The 16591-nt window shown below is 51.7% G+C and overlaps 1 protein-coding gene across 1 annotated transcript in view; it reads right to left on the reverse strand.

The window, feature by feature from the left end:
• Nucleotides 1-1838: 1838 nt before the first annotated feature.
• Nucleotides 1839-16591, reverse strand: part of Ltbp2 (latent transforming growth factor beta binding protein 2) — a 97337-nt gene continuing 82584 nt past the window's right edge. The window contains exons 19-36 of the mRNA XM_021178731.3: nucleotides 13799-13918; nucleotides 12704-12826; nucleotides 12379-12504; nucleotides 11717-11842; nucleotides 10576-10698; nucleotides 10353-10478; nucleotides 9755-9877; nucleotides 9044-9175; nucleotides 8546-8671; nucleotides 7862-8005; nucleotides 6688-6879; nucleotides 5990-6073; nucleotides 4981-5109; nucleotides 4599-4736; nucleotides 4353-4520; nucleotides 3828-4109; nucleotides 3380-3529; nucleotides 1839-3024 (exon numbers count right to left, since the gene is read on the reverse strand). Of these exons, the coding sequence (XP_021034390.2) occupies nucleotides 2879-3024; nucleotides 3380-3529; nucleotides 3828-4109; nucleotides 4353-4520; nucleotides 4599-4736; nucleotides 4981-5109; nucleotides 5990-6073; nucleotides 6688-6879; nucleotides 7862-8005; nucleotides 8546-8671; nucleotides 9044-9175; nucleotides 9755-9877; nucleotides 10353-10478; nucleotides 10576-10698; nucleotides 11717-11842; nucleotides 12379-12504; nucleotides 12704-12826; nucleotides 13799-13918 (2558 nt within the window). The 3' untranslated portion in view covers nucleotides 1839-2878. The remainder of the gene's footprint in view (nucleotides 3025-3379; nucleotides 3530-3827; nucleotides 4110-4352; nucleotides 4521-4598; nucleotides 4737-4980; nucleotides 5110-5989; nucleotides 6074-6687; nucleotides 6880-7861; nucleotides 8006-8545; nucleotides 8672-9043; nucleotides 9176-9754; nucleotides 9878-10352; nucleotides 10479-10575; nucleotides 10699-11716; nucleotides 11843-12378; nucleotides 12505-12703; nucleotides 12827-13798; nucleotides 13919-16591) is intronic.

Below are 16591 nucleotides of genomic sequence, written 5' to 3' on the forward strand. Positions count from 1 at the left end.
TTCTTTGCAGCTTTATGGACGAAGGTAAGCAATGGAAGGCAGTGGAATTGTCGGCCAGTGAGGCACTGGCTGAGGGAGCTATGACTTAGTCATCCCCACCACCAGCAGACAGTGTAAAACAGGATGAGGCATTGTTGACTATCTTGTTTTGAAGCAGGATCTTGTTTTGTAGGTCAGGCTATTCTAACTCTCGCAAGCCCTTTGCCTCCGCCTTCTGAATGTTGGTTTTATCAACAACACGAGGCAACATGAGATAAATCTTTTTTTGGGGGGAGGTTTTTTGAGACAGGGTTTCTCTGAGTAGCCCTGGCTGTCCTGAAACTCACTCTGTAGACCAGGCTGGCCTCAAACTTAGAAATCAGCCTAGCCTGCCTCTGCCTCCCAAGTGCTGGGATTAAAGGTGTGCGCCACCACACCCGGCAAGATAATTCTTTATGAGCAAATATGGAGTGAAAAAAATATATACCTGGTTGTGGTGGCCCACACATGGAGTTCCAGCACAATGGAGGCAGAGGGTCACTTGTTCTAGGCCACCCTGGCCTGCTTAGTAAGACTCTGTCACAGAGATGGGGGAGGGGTCACTGTGCAGAACAGCACACGCTGCATATTACTTCTGTTTTTAATAAAAGGCAGTGTGTGTACGTGCAAGCAGCCTGTCCAAAGGGTGACCAGGCAGACAAGGGGTGGGGGGCTCTGAGGGCAAGAGCACAGTGCCAGCAGGGCATGCTTGGCGATGGCAGATGGTCTTTGAGGATGGGTGTAAGGTGGAGTCTGAGGTTAGTAGTGGCCCACTCTCCTCAGACACACAGTAGCACATCTCCCAAGCTGTTCTACAGCCTCCTCCCCTCCCCCAGTGTTCCCAGGGTATCCTTGACAGGTGTTTACACTGCCATCTTGTCTCAACATTCCTTAGTAGTGGTTTCTAATCTTCTGATTACAAAGAGCTCTTCAATAAATACCCTCTCACACCCGTGATTTCATAGTTAATGAGAACATATCTGAAGGTTAAAGACCTAGGGGTGGAATTACTGGGTCAGAGAGTTAGTTTTTCGCCTGTTATAACTGTGAGAGACATTGTCATTGTGCTCGTTAGACACTGAGCCAACATACACGTCCATCAGTTGTCACGAGAGTCCAGTTCACCCAAGGCTAGCCACCTAGCAGTCTGAGCAAACTTTGATCTTGGCTAGTCTTTTAAAAGTGTCCCCATTCTCCTTACCCCTCCTTCACCGTGTTAGGGAGAGCACCCCAGGATCTTGTGCATGCTAGGTAAGCACTCTATCAAGTGAGCTAAATCCCCAATTTTCCTGCACTCTAAGTGAAGTTTCTGTTATTAGCAAAAGAATATTTTCATTGGTTTAGGAACTATGTGTTATTGTCTGCTGAGATACAGTGGCTTACAGAAAATTATTTAAGCTCCCCATGTCTCAGTTTTCTTGCCTGCAAATAGGAATAAAGTAGCAAATGAGCTTGTTGGATGATTAAATAAAATTTAGGCACAGCAATCATTACAGTGCTCAGACAGTAGGCACCCAATAAGTTATTTGACGGCTGACAATCAGAGCAGCAGGCAGGGCAGATTAGATTTAAGAAGTAGCAGTCATCACCATGTCCTCTGTCAGATACAGCCAGTCAGGGGAAGGCAGCCAGTCTGCTCTGCCTTAGGATAGCATAGAACCTGCTGCACTGTACCAGCGCCACACTGCCCTGGAGCCCAGTCATGCGGGCTCGTGGAACTGGATGTGGAACACATGCAGGTTCATCTCTAATCTGACCTTTAGATTTAACCAGTGTGATAAAAATGGTATAATAGGAAATAAAAACTAAGCACAGAAGGGTCCAGATGAACATTTTATTCCCCCATGCTCCTGAACCCCCAGCTAGCTTGTATGGAAGTGCATTTCTTAGAGGGAACAAGGGCAAGTGCTTCTGAGTGGAGGAGATAAACAACTCTGAGAACCTGGCCTCCTCTGCCAAGACCAGCTGAAAAGGAGACTTTATATTGTTAGCCCATCTATTTGGGTTTCCCCATAGGGATAGATGTGCCTAAGAAAGGCCTTTGCAGATGGGCGCCAGAGCTTGTGACAAGCCTCACTGCAGGCACACAGAGCCTCTAAGGGGCTTCAAGTACTTATTCGCCCAAAGCAACTCAGTGTTTTTAGAGTTCTTTCACTCTTGGCTCCTCCTTTCGTATCAGCTCGCCATGTTTTCCACATCCCTCTCTTGCCGCACTTTCTCAGGCTCACTGTTCCTCGTCCTTTGTATTTCTTACACTCAGCGAGTTAGTATTAGTCTTCATCCTCTGAGATGAGGGGCCGCAGAACTGTCTAAGAGGTGGAGATGTGGCAGAAAGAGCTCATGCCAGCTTGGCCGAGTGGTGGTGGTGGTTCTCAGAGGGGACACAGGAGCCAATCCCCAAACCCTCTCTTGCTCCACAGATGGTGAAGAGGCCATCCCCGGGCGGATGTAGCCACTGTCCCCATTACAGAACAAGTAGGATGATGTGTGCCTCACAACTGGAAAGGGGTACCTGCAATGTTTGCACAGCCTAAGAGCACAGCCTGATGAGTGCCCTATCGTGTGGTCCCGGGGACAGACTGGTGGGCGGTGTCTCATGGCCAGTGGCTGAAGCATTAAGATATTTGTGGTGTCTGAGCCAAGCAATGGCATAGAGGCAGTGATGGAAGCTCACACCCAGAGTTAAGCTGGAAGAAATAAAAAGTTGGCAAGGCTGGCAGAACTGGGTCCAGAGCCCGGGCCTGATGTCATCACGTCGTCTTCCCAGCGCGATGTCTTCCCAGCTAGGGAAGCAATCTTAAGTCCACAGCCTGTGGCTGAAGCCATTTTCCAGATAGCTGCCCACAGCAAGCCCTCACTTCTACTCTTTGGCCGCACAGTGTGGGGGGCCTGGCTCTGCCACGTAACCTGGCGAACAGTGGCAGCGATAGGAACCCTCTGTGTTCTCACAGTGACCGTGTGCACAGAGTGCTGCAGGCCCATTCAAGTCTTCACACTCGTTCACATCTATGGAAGCAAAGAAGAAAGCTGCAGGGGTCTCTGGGTCCCTCTAGCCACCAGCCCCTTCCCCCTTCCCTGGATATGATACCCAAAGGCCCCCTCTTCAGACCCCCTGCCTCATCAGGCCGCCCCAAACAAGTCAACTAAGGGACAAAACCCAAGAAGCAGTCATTTTAGCATGCCCAAGACTATGCCTTCATGTCTTTGCTTCTCTTCTGTGGAGGATGGACCATTAAACCTGTCTTTGGGGCTTCCACTTTCACTAGCTTGACACACGCCCACTAGGGGGCAGCAGCGTGTTTCCCGGCTGCCCTAGCCCGGAGTCCTGTGGTAGGCGTGGCTCTCACTGCTCCAAACTCACCCACACAGGCCATGTGGGCCGCATCCAGCTGGAAGCCCTCAAAGCAGTCACAAGTGTAGCCCTCCCGCACACGCACGCAGCGGCCATTCTCACAGCCATTCAGGATGCCACATTCCTCAGCCTGAAGGCCTTCGAAGGAGGCCAGGGGTTCTAATAGAGTCAGAAAGAAGAAGGCTGAGGTCTGAGGGTGTAGGTCCCCGTGTCTCTCACCCTACACCCTCCAGTACAATGGTGGTCGCTGTTGCCTGCCGAGGGTGGGGTTGACAGTGGATCGCAACAGCCCTACAGAACGACACTGCAACAAAGGTCACACTCTCCTTAAGGTTTGGGGTGACGCTTGGCTGCCTGTGCCCAGTGTGTTTCCCCTTCCCTGTCCTCCCCTGGCAGGCAGGCGGAGGGGGTGAGGGGACGGCAGGGCGTGGCTCTTCTCCAGTTTTGCTGCACGTACCTGAGTGGCTGGCTAGATACTGAGGCTGAAGTTCAGAGGGCTGCAGAGGAGTCTCAAGGACAGGTGTGTTGTCCCCCAGCTGGCTGGCTGGGTTGGAGAAGGGAGGCTCACGGGCAGTGTCCTCGGGGCCCAGGTAGTTATAGAAGGGGGCCCCATCTGGGCCGTAGAGGTTTTCAGGCAGATCGTCCAGGCCAGGGCCATACTCATAGCCTGGCCGGAAGTGGATCCCTGCTCCGCGCTCTGCCTCAATCCGAGCCACGTTGCACAGCTGAGCATAGACCTCTGTTGGGGAGGAGGGAGAAAGGTGCTGGGTTTTAGCTCTTGCTAGCTGAAGCTCGGTAAGCTGGTCCTGCTGGCTCTTGGCCCAAGAGGAGAACACATGGGGGTTCCTGACCAGGCCTGCGCCTTTCTTTGTCCTGAATGACCTGGATTAAGGGCAAGGCCTGGGCTTCCTGATTGCTCTCTTTTCAGGGTGATAGTACCCCCATTCCAGAGCTATGCCCAGATCTGCGGGTACCCTCTTACCAGAGCTCCTGGGCGGACACAGAGCGCACTGCTGGCTCCAGGCCTCCCCATCTTGGCAGCAGCATTCTGTATAGGTGGTATGGTGCCCACGCAAGGGCTGGCTGCACACATCATTGGTGACTTTTTTCCAGCAGATGTCCATGTGGATGTCATGGTCAGGGAAGTCCTCTGGTGGCACATACCCCAGAAGACTGTGAGTCCCAGGCCAGGTCTGCACCCCTGATGCCCACACCCCCATCTACTCACCCGTGCTGCCGGTGCTGTTCACACAGCGCTGCCCACTGAGGTCTAGGGTGAGGGGGGGATTGCAGAAGCAATGGAAGGAGCCTTCTGTGTTCACACACTCACCGTTCTCACAGGCCAAGTCCTGGCATTCATTGTGATCTGTGGTGTGAGGAAAAAGTGGAGAAGGTCCAGAAGTGGCCTTTTGACAATGCTCACAGAAGGGTTTGTCTAAGGAGGCCCAAGAAGATGCCCACCCAGGAAGGGCTCTCTCTAGGAACCGTCTCTGACAGCCTAGAACTGCCCTTGCCTCAGACCCACCTGCCGCAGTGGGCATCTTTCCCAGGAAGGGGGACTCTTAGCAAGGGTGGAACTAAGGATTAGCAGGGCCCACGTGAGTCCTCACCCTGGCACTTCCTGCTGGAGGCATCATAGTGGTAGCCAGGGTTGCACAGGCAAATGTAGCCAGGCACTGTGTTGAGGCATCGGCCATTCTGGCAGAGAGCAGGCCCATACAGTACACACTCATCGGCATCTGCGGGAGGACAGAGTGAGGCGAGTGGGGGTGGGGGGGGAGGGGAAGAAATGGCAGGAAGGGGTACTTATAGTCAGAGGCTCTACATCCAGCCCTCTGAGTGAGATGGGTAAGTTGCTTAGGTTCTTCTTGCCTCAGTTTCTCCTCTAAAATACTGCTTAACCTCTTGCAATTGTAATGAGGATTAAGATATGCTAATACCCATAAAGCACTTTAAATAGCACTTGACACAAAGCAAGCACTCAAGACAAGCCGCTTGGTGTCCAGTGGGAGAGTGCAGGAAGCCACTGGCTTCAGTTCCAGCAACACACACACACACACACACATCACTTACACACATGCACACATATACACATATCACACATACACAAGTGTGCACGCACACACACCCTCACACATACACTCACGCACACACTTTTTGTTCCCATTATTTCCTTCTCAGGACTAGCTTTCTCAATAAGGCACCAAGGGATCCAGTACCTGAAACTCTCCAAGAAGACAATGAGCTCCCCAAGGTTTCTGCTTTGGTGGGTGGAGCCAGAGAGACAGCTACTGTCCTGACCTGGGTGGCAGTGCAGTACCTACCCCAGTCTATCCTTGAGTCCTGGTATGGTGGTGGTGAGGTTAAACACCATGGTGCACCCTCTAGACTTGAGGGCACAGGGAAACTGAGTTCAGGGTCATGCAAACATTTCAGGAGGACCTTGGCTAAAACTTTCCAGCTAAAAATATCTGGGCTGGAAAAGCCCCAGAGCCCAAAGGACAGAAGCCATCCAGAAGCCGGAGCTGGGTGTAGGGCTTCCGAGGGCCACCTAGAGGACTAGGCCAGGGTTCACTCTGGCAAGTGGAGTTTGAGGAGGAGAGCGTTGAGGATGCTCACCTGTATACATGGTTTGTCCAAATGTCCAGGCTCCTTCCACTGGGATGTAACCTTGACCACTGGGGCAGAGCTGACTGAATTCAACTGTGTACGAAGGCATTCAAGCACAGAACATGTCATGTCTCCCTACCTCCAATTTTTTGTTTTGATTTTTGACTTTTTTGAGACAGAGTTTCTATGTAGCCCTGGCTATCCTGGAACTTACTCTATAGACCAGGTTGGCCTTGAACTCACAAGAGATCCACCTGCCTCTGCCTTCCAAGTGCTGCGATTAAAGGCGTGTGCCGCCACTGCCCTGCCTCACCCTCATTTTTTTTTTTTTTTTTTTTTTTTTTTGGTTTTTCGAGACAGGGTTTCTCTTTATAGCTCTGGCTGTCCTGGAGCTCACTTTGTAGACCAGGCTGGCCTCGAACTCAGAAATCCGCCTGCCTCTGCCTCCCAAGTGCTGGGATTAAAGGCGTGCGCCACCACGCCCGGCTCTCACACTCATTTTTAAGGGTCTAATTTTGTAATAGAGGCTGGCCTGGATCTGTGCTATGTAGCTCAGGCTTGCCTCAAACTCATGATCTTTCTGCTTCAGCCTCCTGAGGGCTGGAAGCTGGAATTGTAGGCATGTGCCATTACCCCTGGCTCCTTCTCTGTCCCCCTACCACACTGCAAACTGACCCTAAGAGTCTTTGTAGCCCTCGAAGCCTTACCTGAGTCCTCAGATGGGCACGGCACACAGGCCTTTCCCCATCTGGCACCCTGAGTGCAGCAGCACTCGGCCTGTGTGGAGTTCTGGCCCAGGATTTGAGAGCAGGGAGGACCACCATTGTGTTCAGAGTAGCATTCCATGCGGATAAGGCTTGGAGCCTGGTCCTCTGTCCGGACCTCTGGGATTCTCTGAGCTGTGTGTGACAGAAGCCCCCTATGACAGTCTGTTCATGATCCTTTGAGGCATCCCTGCCCTTAAGTTGATCTTTTAAACTTAGTGTCTCTAGAGACCTTATGGTGTACAGTATCTCATGTGGTACCCTTAGCATCCTTAGGGTGGCTCATGTTGTCCACAAAGAAATTGCATCTCAGAAGTTACATTTAAGGAGTTTGTTTGTTTGTTTTCAAGACAGGGTTTCTCTGTATAGCCCTGGCTGTCCTGGAACTCACTTTGTAGACCAGGCTGGCCTTGAACTCAGAAATTCACCTGCCTCTGCCTCCTAAGTGCTGGGATTAAAGGCGTGCGCCACCACTGCCCAGCCATTTAAGGAGTTATTAAGGGGTGAAATGGGACTCTGACTCCAGTGCCTCTGATGCCCAAGGCCCTGATGTTTCTAATGTACTACTTGCCAACAACCCCCACGGGCAATCCCCATCTCTGGCATACCATATGAACATCCTTCTGGTCCCTTCTGCCTCTCAGGGACCCCAAACCATTCTCCCCTCCATTTTTCCTTATAAAGTTCCCCTTACTTTTTTTCCAAGTCACTGAATCCAGCTGAGTTATGGTCTAGCCTGGGGTAGAGTAGCAATGAGAAGGGTAGGGTCCAGCTTAGTTCAACTTCAAGGCCTCCTTAATCTAAAAGACCCATTCAAGGATTGCGTGGTCTCAGGGTCTCTGTAACAAACTCAATCAGAGGTCCCCTGGAGGGCTATTCTAGGTGACAGAGCACCCTGAGTTTCCCTTGGTCATCCTAGCCATTCAGTGGGAATGTTGTCTGGCATGTGCTGGCAAATGTGGCCCTTAGACTCCTGTCCTCTCTATCATCCAATCGTAACCCACACCCCCAACACTGGCCCACTGAACTCTACTAAGTGGCTGGAGCTGGGATGGCTTTTATAAGCCAGAGTCCTTATGGAAAGTGGCAGGAAGGGAAGGTGCCTCCCAGGTCTCACCTCCAGCCACCCGAGGACGGCAGTGTCCTTCTTCTGCGTCGTACTCCTCAAGGTCACTGGCACAAAGGCACAGGAAGGAGCCTTCCACGTTCTCACAGAGCGCATCCCCACACACTGCCACCATGAGCTCACACTCGTTCACATCTGCCAGGCACGAGGACAGAGAGGAGGAAGCGAGTGCACCCTGCCCCTGGCTCCAGCCCACGCAGGCAGGTTCTCCTCCCCCAAGAGGACCACGCTTGGAGGAAGCAAAAGTAGATGCGGATTATCGGGAAGGTGGCCTGGTGGGTAGAGGGCGTGGTATGGAACAGAGAAGAGGGGTTGCTGAAAATGGTTATGAAAGCAAACAAAGAGGAGCGTTCCCTCCTCTGGGTGTCTCATGTCCACAAGCTCTCTAAGGAAGTGAGTGGGACAGGAGGTCTCTTTCTTCTTTGCTTGCTCCCTCGGCAGCAGGACTGGCCTTCCATCCTACCCGCCCAGCAGCAGTGCTAGCTGGAGGGGAAATCTCCCTCCCTTGTGATTTCCACGATCACCCTTGGGGGTCCTATCATGGAGCCCCAGAAACAAGAATGTGTCTGGAGAGGGCCTAGTACCTCCTTTCAAGAAAGACAACCATTGGTGGAAATGAGAAGGGTCCCAGCGTCTTTCCTAGCCCAGACCTGGGGTAGCCCGCAGGCTACTCACCAACACACTCCCAGCCTGATGGTGAGGTCTCGAAGCCCTGGTCACACAGGCAGCGGAAGGAGCCATCCGTATTGTCACAGAAGCCATGGTTCCCACACACAGTGTCATTGGCACATTCATCTATGTCTGAGGGACAATGGGGACCAGGGTATGCATAGTCCCTATGTTTGCGGGGAGTACTTATTTATCTGGTCTATTAACACCAAGATTTGAAAACAAACCAATGAACAAACAACAATAACAACAAAAACAACCCCTGGACACAGCACAAGAAACCCTTAACTCTAACTTCCCTCTTTAATTTTTGTGTAAGCGTCACTGTACAGGAAATACACAAATTTCAAAGAAGTGCCCAAACAGTGAGTGTTCTTGGGAGAAATTGTTTCTAGTTCAATGAAGGAAAAACCAACTGTTCTCCGCTCTCCTCACTCCCCTGAGCCCTCCTTGGCCCTCTTCAGCCCTCCCCAGCCCTCCTGCCTTGACCTCCCTCCTACTCACCAATGCAGTCTCCATTTGGCGCCACATAGAAGCCAGGCTGGCAGCCCAGGATGCAGCGGTAGGAACCAGGACTGTTCTCACACCTCCAGGCTCCGCACACTGGGTCTTCACGGTCCTCACACTCATCAATATCTGTCCCCAGAGCCATGAGAGGGGGCAGATGTGTGTCTCAGGTCACTGCTCTGACCCTACCCGGCTGACATTACAAGCTCATATCCCTCTGCTTCTGAGGTCTCTTTCAAGTCACTGTGCTCACCTCACCCCAAGCAGATGCACTCAGGATAGTTTCCCCTGACCCAGCAGGGTTGGGCATCTAGGAAGACAACTACACACCATTTGGGAAGCTCTGAGAGCGAGTGTGCTCAGCCTCCTCTGGACCATTTTCACCCCAGTGAGGATCAGGGAGCTTTCTTCAATATCTATCTCCCTTTCCAATTTCAAGATGGTCTGTAACCATCTGTCCTACCAGAAGACTTTGGTATCTGCTGGGCTCTGCTGGTATAAAGATTATTGTCTTTATCATGCCAGTCTCGGGCAACCCCCCCCCCCTCCGTCATCAGAATCTCAATAAATACAGTATACTTTGGATCCTGTAGAAAATGCTTTACTTCCTGAGAAGCTGTGTTCATTGTTCCAGGGAGCTAAGGAGGACATGGGGACAGAGGCGGGCAGAAGTAAAGCCGAGCCCCACCCTGTCCCTAGAGTCCTTACCCACACATTCTCCGCTCTCTGGGGAGGGCTGGAATCCAGTCTCACACAGACAGCTGAAGGAGCCCTCTGTGTTGACACAGTGTCCTCCCGGACATGGGTCTGTGGCTGCACATTCATCAACATCTAGGATAGAGATGCCCATGAGCAGATGCAGCTAACAGTAGGATAGAGATGCCCGTGAACAGATGCAGCTAACGGGTCTCTTTAGAGCTTGCTAGGGGCCCAAGCTGCTTCATTCCGACCTCAAGGAGCCCACAGAAGAGCGAGGGAGAAGCTCAGAGTAGGAGGATCAAGGGGACCAGTCCAGCGCCAGGAACCTGAGGCCACACTGGGGGAGGGCGGGCTCTAGTGTGGGGGCTCCGTCAGCAGGAGAAAGGGAACACTGAGACCCTGGAGAGCATGCACATCTGCCACAGGCATCACAGAGGGTCCTCTGACTGACTCTAAGCACTTCCTGGATCTTTCACATCTCCCCAGTCCTCCCCAGTCCCGGGCGGGCTGTGGGCATGCTCTTCACTTCAGTAGTGTTCAGAAGGGACTCTGATCTAGACACCAGAACTGCTGGTGGACCTTAGACATAACCACGCTGGCTTCTTACCCTGGCATCTGGTGCCCCCCTCAGCACTAGCAAAGCCGGGTGCACAGAGGCAGAAGAAGGAGCCCAGGCTGTTGAGGCACTCGCCGTGAGGGGCACAATGCTCTTCCCCAACACACTCATTCATGTCTGCAGGGACAAGATGGGAAGGGCGTGTCTCCAGGGATGCCTTCACCTCTGCAAGACACACTGTCCCCAGCTCCTGATGGGAGACTTGGGTACTCACCCTCACACATGGTGCCATTGACCAGCTGGAAGCCCCGGTGACAGAGGCATTGGTAGGAACCTTCTGTGTTCTTGCACTCGCCTCCCAGGCAGCTGTTCTGGGGACCTTCACACTCATCCACGTCTGTAAGGCCACACACAGGGAGGGACCTATCACCTGCCTGAGGGGACTGGACCTGTGACGTTTATCTCTTTTCCCAGAGCAGCACAGCTGGGAGAAGCTCAGGAGAGGACCACGGGGAGAAGGATGGCAAGAGATCTTTCCATTTGGTCTAGCCTTGGCTGGGCTCCATTCTTGCCCAACAGTCCTGGCCTAGGGAAACCCAAGCCTCCTTCCCCTGTCTTGGGCTAAGAAGCAATGGGAAGTGAGTCGAGGGAACAGAAGCCTGGAGCTTGAGACAGTCATTTATTTTGCCTGTGTGTAAGTTTGTTTTGGGATAGGATCTCATGTAGTTAAGCACTGGCCTTGCCTCCAAGATGGCCAGGGATGACTTTGAACTCCTAATCCTCTTGTTTCTACCTCCTAAAGGCCAGGGTTACGATCCTGGATCATCACAGCAGTCCTGCCTGCTCCCCACCCCTACGTCCCTTCTCTCACTAAGTAGCCCTGGTTGGCCTTGGACCGGGCCACGCGATTGTTGGGATTATAGGCATTATTAACACTATTGGGAAGCACAATGGACAATCATAGAATTGTGGTTCTCAACCTTCCTAATGCTGCAACCCTTTAATACAGTTCCTCATGTGGTGACCCCAAATCATATAATTATTTCATTCCAACTTCATAACTGTAACTTTGCTACTATTATGAGTCATAATATAAACATCTGATATGCAGGATATCTGATATGCCTTCCCTGTGAAAGAGTCATTTGATCCCCAAAGGGGTCGAGACCCACAGGCTGAGAAACCCTGCTCTTGAAGCTCATAATAGGTGTCACTCAGTCTAGGCCAAGGCCCAAGGAACCACATGTGTCTCGTGTTTCTTGTTATCCCCCTTGGTGCCCCTGAGACACTGCAGCCTGCACACCAGTGCCTTCATGGTGTGTGTGTGTGTGTGTGTTTCTTGTTTCTTCTTGTACATGCTTGGTTAGTCTACTGTAATCCATCTGCACTCTCCCCACAGGGGAGGGTTCTCTTACCTTCGCATCTGTTGCCCAGGGGGTTGGGCCGGTAGCCCCTGTCACAGTCCTTGCAGGAGAAGGAGCCCACAGTATTGGTGCAGACGCCTGTGGGGCAGACTCCAGGGAAGGCACATTCATCCAGGTCTAGGCAGAGAGACAACTGTGGCCATGGACCCAGGAGGGCAGTCCCAGCAATGAAGCCATCCCTCGCTACACCTCTCGCCCATCTGGATCTCCAGAGAAGGGCAAGCCTTGGCCATATTCTATAAGGCGACCTCGTACTTCCTTCCTAGAAAGCTCCTTGCGTAGCCATACCTCCAGCTTACCTCTTTTGAGAGACAGTGTTATATAGCTCAGGCTGGCCTTGAACTCATTCTGTAGTTAAGGCTGGCCTTGAACTCAAGATCCCTCTGCTCCCAACCCCAAGTCCTGGGATCATGGTCATCACACGAAATCACTGTAGGTGACTTTAGCTTCTCTCTTGTCTCTGTGACCATTTGTCTCATCTTTGAACTTAGAAGTTATGTCAAGTTCAGAAGCTCTCTGAGGCCAAGTCTCCCCAAGTTCCCTCTAACCTAACCCAGAGACTCAGGATCAGCCCAAGGCTGGAGACAAACAGATGCAATTTAAGAGGGAGGGAGGCCTATATAATGTCCCTCTGTTACCATCTCTCCTGTTACCTTCACAGGCAGTGCCATCTTCGTTCACCCAGTACCCGCTCTGACAGGCTGAGCAGGTGAAGGAGCCCTCTGTGTTGAGGCAGAGGCCGGTGGGGCACGAGGCTCGGCTGGCACACTCGTCCACATCTGAAACAGGCCATTGAGTTCTGTATGGGATTCTGCAGGGCAGATATGCCAGAGACTCATAGGTGGGCAGGGAGTGTAGAAAGGATAGGTTTTGGCAAAGGATAGGACAGGCTTTAGGATAATTCAGGGTTGGCATGCAGAGGGAAAGATGCTGCAGACTTGATTTGCATGCGCCAAGAAGGGTGCTACATCTTAGTACCTCGGCAGCCCTTCTTGTCCGGGGTGACCTCATAGCCCGGCTCACAGGAGCATCTAAAGGAGCCTTCTATGTTGATGCACCTTCCATGGGTACATATCCCAGGGGTCAGACACTCATTGACATCTGTGGATAAAGTCCAAGAGGGTGCACAGGCCTCCCGCTCCTCCTTGCCCTTCTTCCCACTGCAGCAAGCCTAGTTCTTCTCTATTATGAGCCCATGGAACTGGCCGTCAGAGGGAATGTAGGCCAGCCACTCTTGGAGGGCCACGAAGCCATGCTCCTTGGTCTCATCTAGGCACAGCAGGGCCATACCCTCCTGAGTGTTCCTCAGCCACCCTACCTAGTCCTGGAAAATGAACCTACTGAGAATGCTAGAAATGAGGTGTCCAAGACCCCTGACTCATTCCATCGCGAGTCTCATCCTCTCTAGTCTCTTACCTGCCACCCAAACACCCATAGTCCATACTCAACAAGCAGTTCCAGTATGTGGGCGGGCAGTGTGGAGAAAGGCCAGGCTGTTCCTGGGTGGCTGTGGCTGTCTTGAGGGCCTGGGAACCATCTGCCCTCTCCAGAGCCTCAAAGCATCTATTCAAAACATGGCTCCTCCTAGAATCAGAACCTTGGGCCTTTTCCCTGCGGGGGCTGAGGAAAAAGAGCACTCCTTCCCACTTCATGGGATTGTTTTGGGAACAAGAAGTGCCATGACTATTCAGTGGGAGATGCTCCTCATACAGTACTTTAGTGTAGCAGGGAGCCTGGTGGCTGGATCTCTTCAGCCTAAGACCCTGCGGCTTCTCATCCCTGTCAACAGAAGCCAACCGCAGGAGCTTCTGGGACTTTAGGATAGAGCTTCGGAACGGATGTGGCTAGGCAGCAAAGCAGGGCCCCACCCTAGCTGATTCAGAGGGCAGAGTCCCATAACCAAAGCACACCCATACCATGCTCAGCATTGTCTCAGAATCCAGCCGGATGAAGGAGTACAATGCCCCTCAAGCCACTTCTGTCTGCCCACCTCTTCCCCTCCCTGTGTGTGGGGTCGACCAGCCATCCCAAGGTCAAATGACCCCCCTCAGTGCCTGGGCAATCAGCCCTTACCTACACAGCTCCCACTCTGGCCTACATAGCCCTCCTCACAGGCCAGACAAGTGTAGGAGCCAGGGGAGTTGACGCATCTCCCATCAGGGCAGGTACCAGGGTGACGGCATTCGTCGATATCTATAAAACAACAACCCCTCCCTTGGTCATCTCTGAGAGCCACGACCCATGGGTACTTCGTGTCTGCACATCTTTGACCCTGCCCTGTATGGGGAAATGGATGTCTGTTTCTGTATAGATGAACGCTAGGAAAAAATGACTCCCCGCAGTGTGTTCCCAACCCTCCCGCCTTCCCTCCCTCACTGTTCTAGAGCAAAGAATAATGAAAGGACTTAAAGACTCTGTGGGTGGCTGCAGTAACCGGTGGGTACTGTTAGCTGTATGAAATCAGAGAGCTGCATGTTTCACACTAGATTGTTTGGGATGGGCCTTCATGATGCCCTTGGTCAATGCTTAATCCTTTACAGGGCGTGGCCATCTGGGGGACAGCAGTTAGTTGGGCTGTTAAGGTCAAGTGCTTCCCTGGCCCAGGAAATGAAGGCTGAGCATCATTCTTGGGATTGGCATGGACCCGCCTTGAAGCTAAGTGCAGACTAAAGGGTGGAGGTTGGCAAAGCTCTGCTTATCTTCTAGCTGACAGGCACAGGGTCTCAGGACTCAGCTGAGACCCCAGGCAGCAAGGCTGAGTCTGGTTACTAACAGGACAGGCAAGAGAGAGGGGCTAAGGAGAGGGAGTGACAGCAGGAGGAGAAGCTTCGCCCAAGGAACCAAGTACAGGGTTCTTCACTAGTGACTTGCCTGTCAGGGATTCCAGCATCCAGGGGAAGAACCGAGGGAGAGAGGTCATACCACAGGGGCTAAACTCTGGGTCACAACCACAGGAGAACAATACGCTCTTCTGGCACAAATATCAAAATGCCTGGCCACTAGGTTGGCCAAGCTGAAGGAAACAGGAGGATTTATCCTCTTAAACTGACAATTATTCTCTGGGAGAAAGTCCAGCAGCTCAAGGGAGCCAAGAGGGTCTACTGTACAGAAGCAAGACCTCTTCAGCACCTATGGAGGTAACACAAGAGACAGGCCATAGGAAAGAAGCAAGCTTCCTGCAAAAGGACCAAAGACAGCAGGGAACAGTGCAGAGCAGAGCAGAGTAAGAGGTCTGAGGCTCAGGGTAAAAAGGAGGACGAGGGATGGTCTGGTCTGCAGAAGTCAGGAGTCATCATAACTGACTGTCCTAGGGACAAGGGCTTATCCTGAGGGTCTTGGAAGAGGAGATTATATCCTCAAGTGGTTATTGCGGTGGGTGGCTGCAAAGACACAGCTTCCATGGTAATAAGACTCATCTCTGGAGAGAGCCCTAGCTGGGTTGTCATGACACTAAGCTGAACGAAAGGCTTCCAGACCTCCAACTTTGGCCACCCAGGAGATAGTCAGCATCAGGCCCGCTGCTCCTGCCTCAGGTATCTGAAGGAAGATGGATAAAGATGGAACACAGAAGTGGTCTTTCTTCCAGGGATATGAGGCTTAAAAGATGGAAAAGGCTGGATTGAGGCAAGAATCCTTCTAATGCCACACTGATTTTTTTTAAAATAGTTTTAGGACATCAGCTAAGGTAGGACAACTGCACCTGCCAAGAGAAAGGGACCTTGAGTCTGTCCTATCTACACTGTGTTGGGAACACTTGCACAGAGTGTTTGTAGCACTAGATGCTGGGCATTTAGATGTGGGACTCACTAATGTTCAGAGTATAGCCTACCTCTTCATTTTGGGGTGTTTTACTTCCTGGTTCCTTGTGTTTGAGTGATACCATAGTGATAGCCAATAAGGTATGAAGGATATGATGTGCACAGCTTATGAACCAAAGCGTTTTGATGCACGCCAGCCTCAAGTATTCTCTTTCTTTCATGGGGACTAGGCACATCCCAGACACTGGTTATGAACGGTTTAGTCTAGCCAATAAGGAAGCATGGATTAGAGTTCTCACTGACTCTTGATAGACACCTGGCACTGATGAGCTAGAAGCTTGACTGTGTTCTCTATAACTAATTTCAGGGTTGTTTATTCGTGAAGCACAATCTAGTGCAAGTTGTTATGTTACTTCCAGCTTTCTTCTTGGATGAGAGCCCCAGGGAACAACAACGGTAACGTTAATATGTAAGGCATTTGTCAGTGAAGAAAGAGAGCGGTCAGAAGACCAGGCTAGCCCCCTCAGTCTTCACCTGAAGTAGGGAAGGCCTTTCCCTTCCTAGAGTGGACAGAACTAAGCCATTAGACAAGCTGATCAAAGGAGGCAGAGGAAAATTCTGGATGGAGTGAATTCCATCACCAGATAACTCATGGTAGCTAAACTGGAGCCTGTCACTGGGTAGAGATTCTTCTGTCTAGCCCAGAGTTTGGATTTTAACTTAATAATATGGTATGTTTTGGTAGAGTCCAATATTCTGGTTGGTTTGGGGAATATTTATTGCTGTATTTCCAGCCCATGGCTAGTATACAGCTGGCACTCAACAGATGTTTGCTGACCAAAAGATGAAATACTGTGCCTAAAATAATACACATAACCCTCTTAGTAGAAGGCTGCTAAAGAGACCGCCAAAGGGATCCAAGGAATGGTCACACCAGGGATTAATTTGTGAGTCTGCCATCCATACCCTGGGAGGATTCCCAAGCCTCTCTCCAAGGATCTGTCTCTGCATGAGGAACTGTGAGGGCACCCATCTGTGTTCCTGGTGAGAGTACAAAATGGGACTGAGAGGTGGGAGCCAGAAGTTCAGGGGGCCTTGCGTGAGAGTT

The sequence above is a fragment of the Mus caroli genome, unplaced genomic scaffold (assembly GCF_978045245.1).
Source record: "Mus caroli unplaced genomic scaffold, Mus_caroli_1 scaffold_14, whole genome shotgun sequence".
NCBI classification, from domain to species: domain Eukaryota; kingdom Metazoa; phylum Chordata; class Mammalia; order Rodentia; family Muridae; genus Mus; species Mus caroli.